The following is an 18,949-nucleotide window of genomic DNA, read 5'->3' on the forward strand; positions in this document are numbered from 1 at the left end:
GACCATGTTATGAATAAGTAACAACTGTTCTCCCCCAGAGAGGACTTGTAGTCTAATGGCGTGTGAGACAAAGGAGTTTTATAGTCTATTAGTCCTGCACTTGGGATGAAGCAGTCTAGCAATGAACAGATCTCGGGGTCAAGACAAAATCTTCCTGTTGGATTACAATACATCAAAGAAACGGACACCTTCATGTTGCTTCCCATCCTACACAGTGGAGTCATACAAGCCTTTAAATTGGTAAGATCAAAGACAGCTTTTGTCTGCTCGCCGGGAACTCATTGAAACACAAAGTTTTGTGATAACTTAGATCACACTTTTTCTGCAGACGAGCTACTTTTCAATAGACTAAGTCCAAGGAATCTACCTCATTCATTGATATATATATATATATATATATATATATATATACTTTATATTTAATTATTTATGAAAGAGACAATTTTGTTAACACGTTAAAGGTGTTTAATGATAATACAAGCATGTTTAACACATATAGATGTCTTTCTTTCACGAAGACAAGAATATAAGTCGGTGTATTACCTGATTCTGATGACTTGCATTGATTGGAATCAGACAATAGTGCCGATAACGTCCACATTTTCAAATGGAGGAGAAAAAAGTCCTCCTTCCTGTCCAATACCACATGAAAGTAGTTAGTTTTTTTGGCATCTTATTTGTCCAGCTTCCATACTCGTTTTTATACAATTTGCAAGAAATACATTGGTGGCAAACTCCGTAGCTTGCTGACTTGTGCACGCTAGCTTTCTGAGACTCTTATTTTGTTAGCGTATGCAGTATAGGATAGGTCTTTATTGTCATTGCACAAGTACAACAAAAATTTGTTTTCAGCACAAACCTGTTCAAGATTAGACAAACAGTGTACAGGATTACAGAAGAAGAACGCTGATGGGTCGCCATAAGGCGCCCCGTAAAAGATGGGAAAAAGGTAAACGCTGGAGTGGGGAAAAAAACTCCATAGCGAAGCACATATACATATTACAACATGCATCTCGAGATATCTAGCAACAGAGGGAAGGTAGTTCAAGGTCATGGTGGTAGGTCGCAGCTCTCAGGCGCTGACCATCCATTCATCACCCCTGTGGGATTTGCGTCGAGGACGTTGGGTTGGGGGGATGGGGTGTGTATGTGTGGCATATGTTTGTGTGTGTGTGTGTGTGTGTGTGTGTGTGTGTGTGTGTGTGTGTGTGTGTGTGTGTGTGTGTGTGTGTGTGTGTGTGTTGTTATAGCAAAATTACTTGTACTCGTTTTAATTGATGATGTTCTTTGAACGGGTCGCCAAAAGTTGTTTATTGGTCTCAGGAATGTGACACTTAGCAAGAGATCTATTATCTGATCAAGCTCTGTCTCCTGTGTCTTTGATGTAACATGTGGACTTTAGTGGACCTGGGCATATGTGTCATCTAATCTTGACCCCCAACATAGCTAAATTGTTCCCCTTTCCTGAGTGCCCCCCCACCCCCTTCTGGGCAAACAACACCCTTTCCTTCTTCACAGGACTTTGGGTATTCATTCTACTGGTGTACTGTGACTTCTGAGAATGTATAATTGTCATGTCAAATTCTAAAGGAGTTAGAACAAGCTGGAACGAACGGATGTGTCGTTCTGGTTTGGTCTCGCTTTGCAAAGCTTGTTATTATTTGTTTGCTACTTTAATAAATCATTTTAAAGCTATTTGTCACTAAAGGATCGTCTTTAAGAAATTTCCACGACAGTGTGTGTGTGTGTGTGTGTGTGTGTGTGTGTGTGTGTGTGTGTGTGTGTGTGTGTGTGTGTGTGTGTGTGTGTGTGTGTGTGTGTGTCTGTTCCGCGGCCTTGATGTACTGCAGTCGCTAGTCCAAAGTAAACAACGACAGGTGTGTGTCCATGAGAGACAAGAAGGGAGTTTGTTGTGTCTTCGCTGCACTGTCCTTCGGGAGAGTCTCGAAGCCAGGGAAACAATCCAAGTTAGAATGATTTTTTTATGCGGTTGAAAATAAAATTTGCTTTTCACTCTATATAGTATTTTACTAGACCAGTTTTTTCTTCCGTACGATCTAGACTAGAGGGACAAACTCTGGAAGCATGTTCACCGCTAAAATAGTTGGGGTTCTTGTGAAGTCTTTTGTGCTCCTTCTTATCTGATCAAGCTCTGTTTCCTGTGTCTTTGATGTAACATGTGGACTTTAGTGGACCTGGGCATATGTGTCATCTAATCTTGACCCCCAACATAGCTAAATTGTTCCCCTTTCCTGAGTGCCCCCCCACCCCCTTCTGGGCAAACAACACCCTTTCCTTCTTCACAGGACTTTGGGTATTCATTCTACTGGTGTACTGTATGTAAATGAGCATGGAGGGTGGGACTTCTGAGAATGTATAATTGTCATGTCAAATTCTAAAGGAGTTAGAACAAGCTGGAATGAACGGATGTGTCGTTCTGGTTTGGTCTCGCTTTGCAAAGCTTGTTATTATTTGTTTGCTACTTTAATAAATCATTTTAAAGCTATTTGTCACTAAAGGATCGTCTTTAAGAAATTTCCACGACAGTGTGTGTGTGTGTGTGTGTGTGTGTGTGTGTGTGTGTGTGTGTGTGTGTGTGTGTGTGTGTGTGTGTGTGTGTGTGTGTGTGTCTGTTCCGCGGGCTTGATGTACTGCAGTCGCTAGTCCAAAGTAAACACCGACAGGTGTGTGTCCATGAGAGACAAGAAGGGAGTTTGTTGTGTCTTCGCTGCACTGTCCTTCGGGAGAGTCTCGAAGCCAGGGAAACAATCAAGTTAGAATGATTTTTTTATGCGGTTGAAAATAAAATTTGCTTTTCACTCTATATAGTATTTTACTAGACCAGTTTTTTCTTCCGTGCGATCTAGACTAGAGGGACAAACTCTGGAAGCATGTTCACCGCTAAAATAGTTGGGGTTCTTGTGAAGTCTTTTGTGCTCCTTCTTATCTGATCAAGCTCTGTTTCCTGTGTCTTTGATGTAACACGTGGACTTTAGTGGACCTGGGCATATGTGTCATCTAATCTTGACCCCCAACATAGCTAAATTGTTCCCCTTTCCTGAGTGACCCCCCCACCCCCTTCTGGGCAAACAACACCCTTTCCTTCTTCACAGGACTTTGGGTATTCATTCTACTGGTGTACTGTATGTAAATGAGCATGGAGGGTGGGACTTCTGAGAATGTATAATTGTCATGTCAAATTCTAAAGGAGTTAGAACAAGCTGGAACGAACGGATGTGTCGTTCTGGTTTGGTCTCGCTTTGCAAAGCTTGTTATTATTTGTTTGTTACTTTAATAAATCATTTTAAAGCTATTTGTCACTAAAGGATCGTCTTTAAGAAATGTCCACGACAGTGTGTGTGTGTGTGTGTGTGTGTGTGTGTGTGTGTGTGTGTGTGTGTGTGTGTGTGTGTGTGTGTCTGTCTGTTCCGCGGCCTTGATGTACTGCAGTCGCTAGTCCAAAGTAAACAACGACAGGTGTGTGTCCATGAGAGACAAGAAGGGAGTTTGTTGTGTCTTCGCTGCACTGTCCTTCGGGAGAGTCTCGAAGCCAGGGAAACAATCCAAGTTAGAATGATTTTTTTATGCGGTTGAAAATAAAATTTGCTTTTCACTCTAAATTGTCTATGACTGGTCCTCAAAACTGCGGGGCAGACAGTCCCATGTAATCCACAGTTCTTCCCGCATCCTCCAATCATTTGTGGCAGCTTTGGGGTACTTTGAAGACTGCCAGCAACTTCCAATTTGTCGACAAACCAGAGCAACGCTTACTCCAATCAGCAGATGTGCTGTTGTCATAATTCCCTATAGAAAAGGATCGCCATCCTTCCTCTACCAAAAGTCCGTCGTTTGTGTACAGCAACAACCGCTTCGTCACGACAGCAGGTTCCCACAAACCCAAGATCTTGTCGATTTTGTTGAGGCCAGTTAAATAGTTCTAATGTTTAGATTTGGAGAGCAGTGCAAAAAGAGGCGAGGGCTTTTATTGTGAAAACAGCAACTGTGCAGTCTGTCTTTCGGGTTTTGACAGCAGGTACGGCGCGAGAGTCTGTTGAAATAAAAAGTGTTTCTCGCCCTCCTCTCGGTCATGTTTTCTTAATAATGATCTGGCAGCAGCCAGCGTCATCTCAGGAGACCCTCGGGTGCCGTGAATGTCAATCAAGTGACGAAAGTGACGTCGTAGTAAAGATTGATGATCACAAATTTGTAGGTTTATTTTTTTAACGCTTGGTTTGCGATCGACTGGCAGACCCTCCACGATCGACGTAATGGGCACCCTGGACTTAGATTCTGATACTCACCTTTTGTTTATTTTTGGTTTAAGCATTAGACACCTTTTTACCTGCACACTGCCTCCCGCTGTTTCAGACATCGACAAAGCAATTACCCACCTGATATGGAAGAGCATTACAGGGTTACTCTGCCGAGCTCTAGACAGCAAAGACACTCAACAACACGTCAGTTGCAGACTATAATTGCTGGTTTGCAAAAAACATTTTTAACCCAAATAGGTCAAATGATATCATCTCCCACGCCACACCAGACTGTATCTCGCGGTGAAAAAAACACTGATCTACAAGATATAGCAACAATATTCTGATCTTTTCACACACTTAAAAGCCTACTGAAATGCGATTTTCTTATTTAAACGGGGATAGCAGCTCCATTCTATGCGTCATACTTGAACCTTTTCGCGATATTGCCAGATTTCTTGCTGAAAGGATTTAGTAGAGAACATCGACGATAAAGTTTGCAACGTTTGGTCGCTAATAAAAAAGCCTTGCCTGTACCGGAAGTAGCAGACGATGTGCGTGTGACGTCACGGGTTGTGGAGCTCCTCACATCTGAACATTGTTTACAATCATGGCCACCAGCAGCGAGAGCGATTCGAACCAAGAAAACGACGATTTGCCCTTTAATTTGAGCGAAGATAAAGGTTCGTGGATGAGGAAAGCAAGAGTGAAGGACTAGGAAAAAAAAAAAAAAAGGACTAGAAGGCAGTGGGAGCGATTCATATAGGGAAGATGCTGTGAGAGGCGCCGTGGCAGGACCACTCGGCCAGGCCCAACCGCAACAAGAAATAGAGCCATACCGCTTTGAACCTTACGGTGACGGTCAGGAGGACGCTGCTGATATTGATGCTGGAGTAGCACACGACATAGATCGCCTTCAGAATACAGAATGGTAAAATGTTATCTATTTTCCGAAATGATCGCTGCATCTGTGTGTGGTCCAATCCAACCGTGTTAGCTTGACATCTCTGTTCCATAGTAAAGCTTGACTGTCATCTTTCGGGAATATAAACAAAGAAACACCGGATGTGTTTGTGTTGCTGAAGACGACCGCAATACACCGCTTCCCACCTACAGCTTTCTTCTTTGATGTCTCCCTTGTTCATTGAACAAATTGCAAAAGATTAACCAACACAGATGTCCAGAATACTGTGGAATTTTGCGATGAAAACAGACGACTTAATAGCTGGGCACGATGCCGGAACAAAATGTCCTCTACATTGCGTGATGTCACTCGCAGGCGTCATCATACCGAGACGTTTTCAGCAGGATCTTTCGGCGCAAAATTTAAAATGTGCAATTTAGTAAGTTAACCCGACCGTGTTGGCATGTGTTGCAATATTAAGATTTCATTATTGATATATAAACTATCAGACTGCGTGGTCGGTAGTAGTGGCTTTCAGAAGGCCTTTGAAATCTCGTACTTTGTCGGTTAGATAGATTAGATAGTACTTTATTCATTCCGTCAGGAGAGTTCCTTCAGGAAAATTACAATTTTCAGCACAATCCCATTCAAGATTAGACAAACATTACAGGGAGACAGAACAGGATCGCTGACGGGTCTGCCGGCTTCCAGCACCCCTTACAAAAAAAGATGCCATACAGGTAAACGAGGTGTGGGAGAAAAGAATAAAAGATTAAAATTAAAAAAAAAAAAAAAAAAAAAAAAAAAATGACGAGTTATGACGAGTTTTCCCTTTCAAACTTTGACCTTGTACTCCAGCCAAACACCGCGACAACAACTGAGATGCTTCGCAATTCAGCCGCGGAAAATGCTATAGTCGATAGTCTTAAAATATGGTCATGGTTGTGTAGGATAAGTCTTTTCCTTGAAATGTCCCGAAAATAATTGCATCAGATCGAAACGGCAGACTTCCATGTTTGTTTTACTGTATGGTTTCTTTGTTTTTGAAATCAGTGAGCCGATTTGTGGGGACGACAAATGCAAGCCTCATAAATGATATGAACTGTCTTTCAGGGCCACCAGGTCCACGGGGCTACAAGGGGGACAAGGGACCCCAGGGCCAACTTGGCTCCCCAGGTCAGAAGGGTGATAAAGGAGACAAAGGGACGCCAGGAGTGGCGGGAACTAAAGGTGACAGAGGTCCTCTTGGGCCACAAGGTGAGACAGGTCCAAAAGGTGGACCTGGCCCTCGAGGTCTCCCTGGGTCCAAAGGAGCGAGAGGGCCTGGGGGTCGATCCGGGACCCCTGGAGACAAAGGCGACCCTGGAGTTCAAGGGCCTCCAGGCAAAAATGGATTTTTAGGTTCATTGGGACCACCAGGCCCCAGGGGAGAAGCCGGGCCCGCGGGCTCAGAGGGCCCACCTGGGTCTGTTGGACCAATTGGTCCTCCTGGTCCTCCTGGACTTCCTGGGTTACCTGCGGCCGTCCCTCTGCCTCCAGTGGCTGCTAAAGCAACTTCTCAACCACAGGCATCCAAGCAGCCTCCAACTTCAACTCCAGGTCAGTTCTAAACATGTCTCATACATTTTTCAAGTTAGATCCTACAAATTGTCACAGATTGACCCAAATGACCAAAAACATTAGCAGTCCGAAAACTGCTTCACAACTAGCACGTATTCATTTTTTTTATTTTTTTTTTTACGATGCCATTACTTTAAAAGTACCTATATATATATTTAAGTACATTATATCTATACATACTTACCCTTTACAGGCCTGTACGTTGACAGCTTTACTGTTTGGTGATCAATCAATCAATGTTTACTTATATAACCCTAAATCAAAGGCTCAGATCCCACTTCGGGGCAAGGAAAAACTCAACCCATAAAAGTTGAGCAGAAAATGTTATGATTTGTTTTCTTCTGATGTAGTTAAATAACCTGACTGTTATTGAAACAGAATGATGAAAAAACATACAAATATAAACAAATTAAGGATGTGAAGGGCCAGTTTGATTCATTAATTATGCTAAAACCATCTATGTCAATACTAGCTAAGCTATCTGAACAAAGAAAAATAGTGTCATATCCAATAAAACTTATCACGAATGAAGTTTAGTTTTACAATTTGCCGAGGGTTCAAATAAATAACGGATGCCAACTGATGCAAACATTTATTTTTAGCAAAGTGTAACAGTTTGAACATCCATCCATTCGTTTTCTTGTACAGTATGAAATATCATATTATTTTTACAAAATTAAGACTTCTGTATTGGCGGAAGTGGCACTAGAACTCCCAGAAGGGAGCCAAATGGCTGGATTAACACAAGTTCTGAGTTCAGAAAATACACTTTTTGGAAAATAAGAGTTGCAATATTGTCAGAAAAAGTTGTCACACAAGAATTTTAAAGAATATCCTGAGGTAAAATGATGAAAAAGAAACAAAGGTCAAGACTTAATGTGATCGCCGCGGCCTAAAATGCCTGAATTGGCAGCATTTTATTTAGAAAGTTGCAGAAATGTTTTTCGTATGTTTTGAGGTATATTTCATTTAATTAACTTATAATTTTATAAATTTTTAATGATGTTTTTAATTATTCCTTGTAAACCGAACCTCAAAAAGCACAGGATTTCAACAACAATTGAAAAACAAATACTGTACTGATGTTTTACTCATTTTATAGCACACATTTAAACGTAGCATTAAAAGCACTGCTCAGAGCTCATGGTCAAGTTACTGTACTGGTTTAATTGTTTATAACTAATAGAATATGGAACTAGCAATGCTTATATAACTTAATAGTGCAATATCTTAATAGTGGTGGTAGCGGAGGGTGTATATCAGGGGTCTCAGACACGCGGCCCACGGGCCAATTGCGGCCCGTGAGACGTCATTTTGCGGTCCGCACCTTGATGTATAAATTTAGCGTTAGTGTGGCCCGCGAGTTTTATACGAATGACGTCGGTGGAGGTGGAGAGTGGAGAGTTAGGGCTGCAAGGTGTACTGGGTGTATCTTCTGTTGTGTTTATGTTGTGGTACGGTGAGGATGCTCTCCCAAAATGTGTTTGTCATTCTTGTTTGGTGTGTGTTCACAATGTGGCGCATATTTGTAACAGTGATAAACTTGTTATACAGCCACCCTCACTGTGACCTGTATGGCTGTTGATCGAGTATGTCTTGCATTCACTCACGTGTATCGAGGTAAGAGTTCTGTCATATTTAACAAGGCCGGCACGCTGTTATTATGATGTTAAGTCGATGGCGATGACATGTAGTAAAAGGCGGTAGAGGCAGCGCTAACACGGAACCCTCATGGCATTGTTAACTGGGTGTAAATCAGGATTGATATTTGGACAATGCTTACCCCGGGAGATTGTCGGGTGATACACTTTACAAACGGGTGTCTCCTGGATAAATGGGGAGAATCGACTACTATGTTGCTAGGGTGGGTAAGCCGTTCAAAGATTGTGAATTTACGTGCACGTTAGAATTTTTACGTAAGTAATCTTTTCTTGCAGCCCAACCTCACCCAGTGTCTGCATCCAGTGACCCCCAGGCAAGGGGTTCTGGGTATTTGTTTTGTTGTGTTTATGTTGTGTTACGGTGCGGATGTTTTCCCGAAATGTGTTTGTCATTCTTGTTTGGTGTGGGTTCACAGTGTGGCGCATAGTTTTAACAGTGTTTAAGTTGTTTATGCGGGCCACCCTCAGTGTGACCTGTATGGCTGTTGACCGAGTATGTCTTGCAATCACTTGTGTGTGTTTAAAAGCCGCATATATTATGAGACTGGGCCGGCACGCTGTTTGTATGGAGTAAAAGCGGACGTGACGACAGGTTGTAGAGAACGCTTTAAGGCAGGCCACCATTAATGTTGTCCGGGTGGAAATCGATAGAAATTCTGGAGAATTGTTTCCCCGGGAGATTTTCGGGAGGAGCACTGAACTTCGGGAGTCTCCCGGGAAAATCGAGAGGGTTGGCAAGTATGAGTATTAGAGGATAATGCGGTGTTACAGCAGCAGTGTGTATAATACCCGCGGGCCAGCACTAATGTTAATTTGATATTGCCTCTGTCACGCAATGGTGGTGACGAACCCCAAGATGCAGAGATGACAGGCTTGGTACATGAAAACATTGTTTTAATATTAGAAAAAACAAAAAGAAAGGAAAACATGAAGCAGAAACCAGGAAACAGCAAACAGAGACAGAAACTCGATCCAGGGAATAGCTCACAGCATTAAATAAACAGGCAGTCCACAGCATACAGCAAACAATACTCCAGCCCTGTCTGGAGGACAAGGCAGGTTTAAATAATGCCTCTGATTAGTGCCCGGGCAGCAGGTGAGCGGTTGAACACTAATCAGAGGCAGGTGGGAATAATAAGTAACCATGGTAACTAAAACAAACAAGGGTGCACAAAAAACAGGAACCGAAGGAGTCTTGAACAGAAAATAACAAAAAACATGATCCAGACCACAGATCATGACAGCCTCTAGGGCCAAATGAAATTACACGGTGGGCCAAAGTTTGACACCCATGTTATAGTATGTTCACTATTTTATTTGAGGACTTAACTGCAATAATAAACATATGTTTAATGTGCCCTAAGATTATTTTTGTTAAAAAAAAAGCCAATAATGGCATTTTTTGTGGTCCCCTTTATTTACAAACCCCGTTTCCATATGAGTTGGGGAATTGTGTTAGATGTAAATATAAACAGAATACAATGATTTGCAAATCATTTTCAAGCCATATTCAGTTGAATATGCTACAAAGACAACATATTTGATGTTCAAACTGATAAACATTTTTTTTTTTTGCAAATAATCATTAACTTTAGAATTTGATGCCAGCAACACGTGACAAAGAAGTTGGGAAAGGTGGCGATAAATACTGATAAAGTTGAGGAATGCTCATCAAACACTTATTTGAAACATCCCACAGGTGTGCAGGCTAATTGGGAACAGGTGGGTGCCATGATTGGCTATAAAAGCAGCTTCCATGAAATGCTAAGTAATTCACAAGAAAGGAATGGGGTGAGGGTCACCACTTTGTCCACAACTGTGTGAGCAAATAGTCAAACAGTTTAAGAACAACCTTTCTCAAAGTGCAATTGCAATAAATTTAGGGATTTCAACATCTACGCTCCATAATATCATCAAAAGGTTCAGAGAATCTGGAGAAATCACTCCACGTAAGCGGCATGGCCGGAAACCAACATTGAATGACCGTGACCTTCCATCCCTCAGACGGCACTGTATCAAAAACCGACATCAATCTCTAAAGGATATCACCACATGGGCTCAGGAAGACTTCAGAAAACCACTGTCACTAAATACAGTTCTACTATGCAAAGCGAAAGCCATTCATCAACAACATCCTGAAACGCTGCCGGCTTCTCTGGGCCCAAGATCATCTAAGATGGACTGATGCAAAGTGGAAAAGTGTTCTGTGGTCCAACGAGTCCACATATCAAATTGTTTTTGGAAATATTCGACATTGTGTCATCCGGACCAAAGGGGAAGCGAACCATCCAGACTGTTATCGACGCAAAGTTCAAAAGGTAGCATGTGTGATGGTATGGGGGTGCATTAGTGGCCAAGGCATGGGTAACTTACACATCTGTGATGGTATGGGGGTGTATTAGTGAACAAGGCATGGGTAACTTACACATGTGTGATGGTATGGGGGTGTATTAGTGAACAAGACATGGGTAACTTACACATGTGTGATGGTATGGGGGTGTATTAGTGAACAAGACATGGGTAACTTACACATGTGTGATGGTATGGGGGTGTATTAGTGAACAAGACATGGGTAACTTACACATCTGTGATGGTATGGGGGTGTATTAGTGAACAAGGCATGGGTAACTTACACATGTGTGATGGTATGGGGGTGTATTAGTGAACAAGACATGGGTAACTTACACATGTGTGATGGTATGGGGGTGTATTAGTGAACAAGACATGGGTAACTTACACATGTGTGATGGTATGGGGGTGTATTAGTGAACAAGACATGACTAACTTACACATGTGTGATGGTATGGGGGTGTATTAGTGAACAAGACATGACTAACTTACACATGTGTGATGGTATGGGGGTGTATTAGTGAACAAGACATGACTAACTTACACATGTGTGATGGTATGGGGGTGTATTAGTGAACAAGACATGACTAACTTACACATGTGTGATGGTATGGGGGTGCATTAGTGAACAAGACATGGGTAACTTACACATGTGTGATGGTATGGGGGTGTATTAGTGAACAAGACATGGGTAACTTACACATGTGTGATGGTATGGGGGTGTATTAGTGAACAAGACATGGGTAACTTACACATGTGTGATGGTATGGGGGTGTATTAGTGAACAAGACATGGGTAACTTACACATGTGTGATGGTATGGGGGTGCATTAGTGCCCAAGGCATGGGTAACTTACACATGTGTGATGGTATGGGGGTGTATTAGTGAACAAGACATGGGTAACTTACACATGTGTGATGGTATGGGGGTGTATTAGTGAACAAGACATGACTAACTTACACATGTGTGATGGTATGGGGGTGTATTAGTGCCCAAGACATGGGTAACTTACACATGTGTGATGGTATGGGGGTGTATTAGTGAACAAGACATGACTAACTTACACATGTGTGATGGTATGGGGGTGTATTAGTGAACAAGACATGGGTAACTTACACATGTGTGATGGTATGGGGGTGTATTAGTGAACAAGACATGGGTAACTTACACATGTGTGATGGTATGGGGGTGTATTAGTGAACAAGACATGGGTAACTTACACATGTGTGATGGTATGGGGGTGTATTAGTGAACAAGACATGGGTAACTTACACATGTGTGATGGTATGGGGGTGTATTAGTGCCCAAGACATGGGTAACTTACACATGTGTGATGGTATGGGGGTGTATTAGTGAACAAGACATGGGTAACTTACACATGTGTGATGGTATGGGGGTGCATTAGTGCCTAAGGCATGGGTAACTTACACATGTGTGAAGGCACCATTAATGCTGAAAGGTACATACAGCTTTTGGAACAACATATGCTGCCATCTAAGCGCCGTCTCTTTCATGGACGCCCCTGCTTATTTCAGCAAGACAATGCCAAGCCACATTCAGCACGTGTTACAACAGCGTGGCTTCGTAAAAAAAAGAGTACGGGTACTTTCCTGGCCCACCTCCAGTCCAGACCTGTCTCCCATGGAAAATATGTGTCACGTGGGTGTCGCATCTTAATGCGGGATCGTTCCTCCAGTGCAAACATGGACACTCCGGACAAAAACGTAAAGGTAGGAAATGATTTGATAAATAATACACCGTGTCAAACTGACAGAGACAAACAAAAGAAAAGCGTGCCGAACGCACGGGAAGCTACGGCAACAACTTTAGCACAGAGTCGAGAACAAGAACATAAACATGACTGTTGCTTACCTCAAACAAGGAACCCAGGACGAGAGATAAAAAAGGCAGGCTTTAAATATTGTCTCTTGATTAGACACAGGTGTGTCCCAAAAAACTGAGGCAGGTGAAAATCATATGTAACCATAGTGACAAAACAAACAAGGAAGTGCAACCAGGAACAAAAGAAGTCCAAAACTAACAGAACATAAATAAACTAAACATGATCCGTACCACGGATCATGAAAATGTTTGGCGCATTATGAAGCGTAAAATAGGACAGCGGAGACCCCGGACTGTTGAACGACTGAAGCTCTACATAAAACAAGAATGGGAAAGAATTCCACTTTCAAAGTTTCAACAATTAGTTTCCTCAGTTCCCAAACGTTTATCGAGTGTTGTTAAAAGAAAAAGTGATGTAAGACAGTGGTGAACATGCCCTTTCCCAACTACATTGGCACATGTTGCAGCCATGAAATTCTAAGTTAATTATTATTTGCAAAAAAAAAAATAAAGTTTATGAGTTTGATCATCAAATATCTTGCCTTTGTAGTGCAGGGGTTGGGAACCTTTTTGGCTAAGAGAGCCATGAAAGCCAAATTTTTCAAAATGTATTTCCGTGAGAGCCATATAAAATTTTTCAACATTGAATACAACTAAATTTGTGCATTTTTAAGTATGACCAACATTTGTAGAGTATAATAAGTCTCTCATTCTTTTTAACAACATTGTTATTCTAAAAGTTAACCAATAATAAATATAATACTTCTTACCATTAATGCGACATCTTGAACAGGTGCGGTAGAAAACGGATGGTTGGATTAAAATGCATGAGAATATTTTATAATTTGAACGTTATTTTTGAAACTGTGATTACCAGCGGAATTATTCATTACTTATCGTGTTAAGCAATGTCAGCTAAGATTTATCTGAGAGCCAGATGCAGTCATCTGGCTCTAGAGCCATAGGTTCTCTACCCCTGGTTTTAGGATTAGACACCTTTTTACCTGCACCCTGCCTCCCGCTGTTTCCCACATCTACAAAGCAATTAGCTACCAACTGCCACCTACTGATATGGAAGAGTATTACACGGTTACTCGGCATAGCTCGGTTGGTAGAGTGGCCGTGCTAGCAACCTGAGGGTTCCAGGTTGGATTCCCGCTTCCGCCATCCTAGTCACTGCCGTTGTGTCCTTGGGCAAGACACTTTACCCACCACATTTAAACCAGTGCCACCCACACTGGTTTAAATGTAACTTAGATATTGGGTGTCACTTTGTAAAGCGCTTTGAGTCACTAGAGAAAAGCGCTATATAAATATAATTATCTGAGAGCCATATGTAGTCATCAAAAGAGCCACATCTGGCTCTAGAGCCATAGGTTCCCTACCCCTGTTGTAGTGCATTCAACTGAATATGGGTTGAAAAGGATTTGCAAATCAGTATATTCCGTTTATATTTACATCAAACACAATTTACAGACTCATATGGAAATGGGGTTTGTAGAAAAGACCAAAAAGTACCAAAATACTTTTAGTATGGGGACAACACTAATACACACATAACGAATACCCACTGGCAGAAATGTAGATTGGCGCCTATCCTGTGAAGTGTTGTCATTTTAGGCTACTGAGAGGAACATAGAGCAGGGGTAGGGAACCTATGGCTCTAGAGCAGGGGTAGGGAACCTATGGCTCTAGAGCAGGGGTAGGGAACCTATGGCTCTAGAGCAGGGGTAGGGAACCTATGGCTCTAGAGCAGGGGTAGGGAACCTATGGCTCTAGAGCCAGATGTGGCTCTTTTGATGACTGCACCTGGCTCTCAGGTACATCTTAGCTGACATTGCTTAACGCGATAATTATGAATAATTTCGCTGGTATTCACAGTGCTAAAAATAACGTGCAAAATATAAAACAATCTCATGCATTTAAATCCATCCATCCGTTTTCTACCGCACCTGTTCAAGAAGTCGCATTAATGGTAAGAAGTATTTTATGTCACAATGGGGGGGTCGTTCTCCCAGGAAGGCAGACGGACTACAAAAACATGATTTAATTTAAACTAAAAAAAGATACAAACAAAAATCGCTCACAATGGAGGCACAGCTTGGGCTAAGGAACAAAGCTAACGCATAAACAGAATAAGAACATAAATCAAAGAAAACTTACTTGGCATGGCATGAAGCATGAAACCATGGCAAGGCATGAAACACAGAGCAAAAAAAGATCACATTGACGCCAGGGCGACTGACTGGCAAAGACGAGCTTAAATGCCTCTGATTAGTGCTCGGGAAGCAGGTGAGCGGGCATTTTGTCCACCAGAGACAGGTGGACAAAATGAGTAACCAAGGAAACAAGACAAGGGAGTGGAAAAAACAGGAACTTAAAGAGTCCAAAGGACAAACAGCACATGGCCAAACAAAAACATGATCAACAGACATGACATTTGATTTATTATTGGTTAGCTTCAGAATAACAATGTTATTAAAAAGAATAAGAAACTTATTATACTCTAAAAATGTTGGTCTTACTTAAAAATGTACACATTTAGTTGTATTCAGTGTAAAATAATATGATATGGCTCTCACGGAAATACATTTTGAAATATTTGGCTTTCATGGGTTGGGGGGGCTTCACGGTGGCAGAGGGGTTAGTGCGTCTGCCTCACAATATGAAGGTCCTGCAGTCCTGGGTTCAAATCCAGGCTCGGGATCTTTCTGTGTGGAGTTTGCATGTTCTCCCCGTGAATGCGTGGGTTCCCTCCGGGTACTCCGGCTTCCTCCCACTTCCAAAGACATGCACCTGGGGATAGGCCCCTCCCACCTCCAAAGACATGCACCTGGGGATAGGCCCCTCCCACCTCCAAAGACATGCACCTGGGGATAGGTTGATTGGCAACACTAAATGGTCCCTAGTGTGTGAATGTGAGTGTAAATGTTGTCTGTCTATCTGTGTTGGCCCTGCGATGAGGTGGCGACTTGTCCAGGGTGTACCCCGCCTTCCACCCGATTGTAGCTGAGATAGGCGCCAGCGCCCCCCGCGACCCCGAAAGGGAATAAGCGGTAGAAAATGGATGGATGGATGGCTCTCTCAGCCAAAAATGTTCCCGACCCCTGACATAGATGATCATTCTTAAAAGGAATGTCACAAAATATACCCGAGTATGTCCAAAAGGTTCAAAATTTACCGATTTTTTTTTTTTCCCCAGGTTGTCCGACAGAGTTCAGGAAGTTTGCAGACAGCTGCTATTTCTTCTCTCCGGCCTCTCAGAAGCTCAACTACGACCAAGCCAGCGTGTTTTGTTCTGCTCGGGAGTCCCACTTGCTCATTGTTAACAACGAAGAGGAGCAGGTGAATGATGGACTTCATTACCCAAAATCTGAGTGTACCTAATTAGGAAGCTGGTGCGTTTCCTCCTCAGGTGTTTGTGAATAAGGCCGTGACAGGAAAAGGTTCCTTCTGGCTGGGCCTCACGGACCGCGAGGAGGAGAACGTGTGGAAGTGGGTGGACGGGAGCACGCCCGTTTACACGTGAGTGTTCAAATGTCCGCTTTGCGGCCCTCAAGGTTTTCCATCCTGTCTCCTTTGTGCGCTTGCTCTGGTAGGAAATGGAACCCGGGTCAGCCCGACAACTGGACCAAGGGCCATGCTCACGGCGAGGACTGCGGGGGCATCAAAAATAACGGCAACTGGAACGACTACTACTGCACTGAGCGCATCGGCTTCATCTGTGAACGTGCCGCCAGCTGTCAGTATCCCTTCCATGTCCATACCACAACATGACCTACCACAATATACGATTATTCACATGGAAATCAATTACCGTATTTCCTTGAATTGCCACCGGGTATATAGTATGCGCCTGCCTAGAATTACTGCCGGGTCACACTCGTTTCGCAAAATAATTAGCATTTGCTTAGATTTTCAGCCGGGTCAAACTCGTCACGTCACGAGTGACACTTCACCTGTCATCATTTTCTAAATGGAGGAGGCTGATTTCAATCATTTGAAATCTCATAAAGGGAAGAACATTAAGAGCTATTCAGTAGGATTTAAGGTCCAAGCTATTGAATATGCTAAAAAATAACAGTAAGCAGCTATGTTTTATTAATATACCGTTGCTGCGTGTGTCAAATATGAGTCATTAAACGACTCCCGCCTCCTGGTGGTAGAGGGCGCTAGTGATCCTTCTTGCGACTACTCGGCTGCAGAAGAAGTGACAACAAGCAGCGATCGTTTATTTTTTCCTCTCGCTTGCACTTTTAACATGGAGGATTACATATCTAAAATAAAACAGTTTTCTAAACTGGACTTTCAATCGAAGCAGGAGGTAATAAAGGAAGATCTCCATCGAGACAGAGAGACTTTTGATACTGAAAAAAGATAAAGAAGACTTCTATAAACAAGTTATCGATGCTTTTGATCAGAAGGAGCTGTGCGTGGACTTCATGTATAAGTAAAGGTAATAATAACGTTTTTTTTTTATTAAATTTGCTTTTCATGATGGTATCCTTACATCACACTCAAATTTATAAGCGCAGGCCTAAATTTACCGCATGCCTTTGGTAAGCGCTGGAGTGAGAAGAGGTTTTAAAATAATTAGCACATGCTTACCTTTACCGCATGCCTTTGGTAAGCGCCGGAGTGAGAAGAATTTTTAAATTAATTAGCGCCCCGGCGGCAATTCAAGGAAATACTGTATCTGCTATGAGATGGTGACTTGTCCAGGGCGTACCCCGCCTTCTGCCCAATTGCAGCTGGGATAGTCTCCGGCCACCCTGAGTCCCAGACAGGGACAAGCGGTAGAAAATGGATGGATGGCTAATAAATTATATAGAATGTAAAAGTGTTGGTAGCAATGGTGTGGCGTTAAGGCCAGCCAGGCCTTCATCAATCATGCTCACAGATTAATAAAAGGTCAATCTACTTTCCATAAAGTATTTATCATATTCTCTTCATGTCTTATTAGGCTCCAGTGTTGCTTGTTTCTACGTCAGAGCTTTTATCCAGTCAGAATTCCGCCAGCTTTGTACCAGCGCTGTGTGAATTCCGCCGGCTAGACAGTTGATGGACAGTTGCGATAGCCAATCAGATCCCGAGTTGTCGATAGTAGCCCATCTAGGTAGTGACAGAGATAGATATATACATATATCCATATTTAAAAGTGATTTCTTTTCTTTAGTCATATTTGAAATAGCTAGTGTTCCATCTTGTACTCTTTTTATCTTTTTTTTTTTTTATCTCATGACCGATGGTACACTGTGGACTGCCTTGAACTTGGAATGCAGGAGTAGCAATACTCCTTTTTCCTATCTCAACTCGTCGTGTTTGGAGGAAGAAGAATACTGAGTTGCATCCAAAGAACACCATACCTACTGTGAAGCATGGGGGTGGAAACATCATGCTTTGGGGCTGTTTTTCTGCTAAGGGGACAGGACGATTGATCCGTGTTAAGGAAAGAAGGAATGGGGCCATGTATCGTGAGATTTTAAGCCAAAACCTCCTTCCATCAGTGAGAGCTTTGAATGGTTGACCAAATACTTATTTTGGCTCAAAATCTCACGATACATGGCCCCATTCCTTCTTTCCTTTACACGGATCAATCGTCCTTTCCCCTTATCAGAAAAACAGCCCCAAAGCATGATGTTTCCACCCTCATGCTTTCATATTTTTATATATATCTGTATATCTGTACACAGACAGACAACATTCACATTACATTAAAGCAAACTAATTGTCCGTTCATAGTGTTAAAACTTGAAAATTAAATGTCCAAGGTACACTTATCAATGTTGAAAAGCTATGTGTATATACGGTTAACACGATTCATTTTTTTAGTTAACGATGAACAAAATACGATCAAACACGATTAAATATTTTAATCGTTTGACAGCACTAATATATCTGTATATATATATATATATATATATCCATCCATCCATCCATTTTCTACCGCTTGTCCCTTTCGGGGTCATGGCAGCCAATTTCAGCTGCACTCAGGTGGAAGGCGGGGTACACAATCACGATTAAATATTTTAATCGTTTGACAGCACTAATATATCTGTGTGTGTGTATATATATATATATATATATATATATATATATATATATATATATATATATATATATATATATATATATATATATAGCCACCCATTTTTCTACCGCTTGTCCCTTTCAGGGTAATTGGGGCCAATTTCAGCTGCACTCAGGTGGAAGGCGGGGTTCACCCTAGACAAGTGGCCACCTCATCACAGGGCCAACCCAGATAGTCAGACAACATTCAAATTACAGTAAAGCAAAGTAATTGTCCGTTCATAGTGTTA

At 42.1% G+C, this 18,949-nt stretch overlaps 1 protein-coding gene across 1 annotated transcript in view; it reads left to right on the forward strand.

Annotated features, from left to right (window-relative positions):
• LOC133567910 (collectin-12-like) overlaps nucleotides 1–18,949 on the forward strand; it is a 109,571-nt gene that overhangs the window by 48,760 nt on the left and 41,862 nt on the right. The window contains exons 6-9 of the mRNA XM_061919525.1: nucleotides 6,271–6,756; nucleotides 15,832–15,974; nucleotides 16,045–16,154; nucleotides 16,229–16,371. Of these exons, the coding sequence (XP_061775509.1) occupies nucleotides 6,271–6,756; nucleotides 15,832–15,974; nucleotides 16,045–16,154; nucleotides 16,229–16,371 (882 nt within the window). The remainder of the gene's footprint in view (nucleotides 1–6,270; nucleotides 6,757–15,831; nucleotides 15,975–16,044; nucleotides 16,155–16,228; nucleotides 16,372–18,949) is intronic.

This window comes from Nerophis ophidion, linkage group LG14 (genome assembly GCF_033978795.1).
Source record: "Nerophis ophidion isolate RoL-2023_Sa linkage group LG14, RoL_Noph_v1.0, whole genome shotgun sequence".
Taxonomy (NCBI): Eukaryota; Metazoa; Chordata; class Actinopteri; order Syngnathiformes; family Syngnathidae; genus Nerophis; species Nerophis ophidion.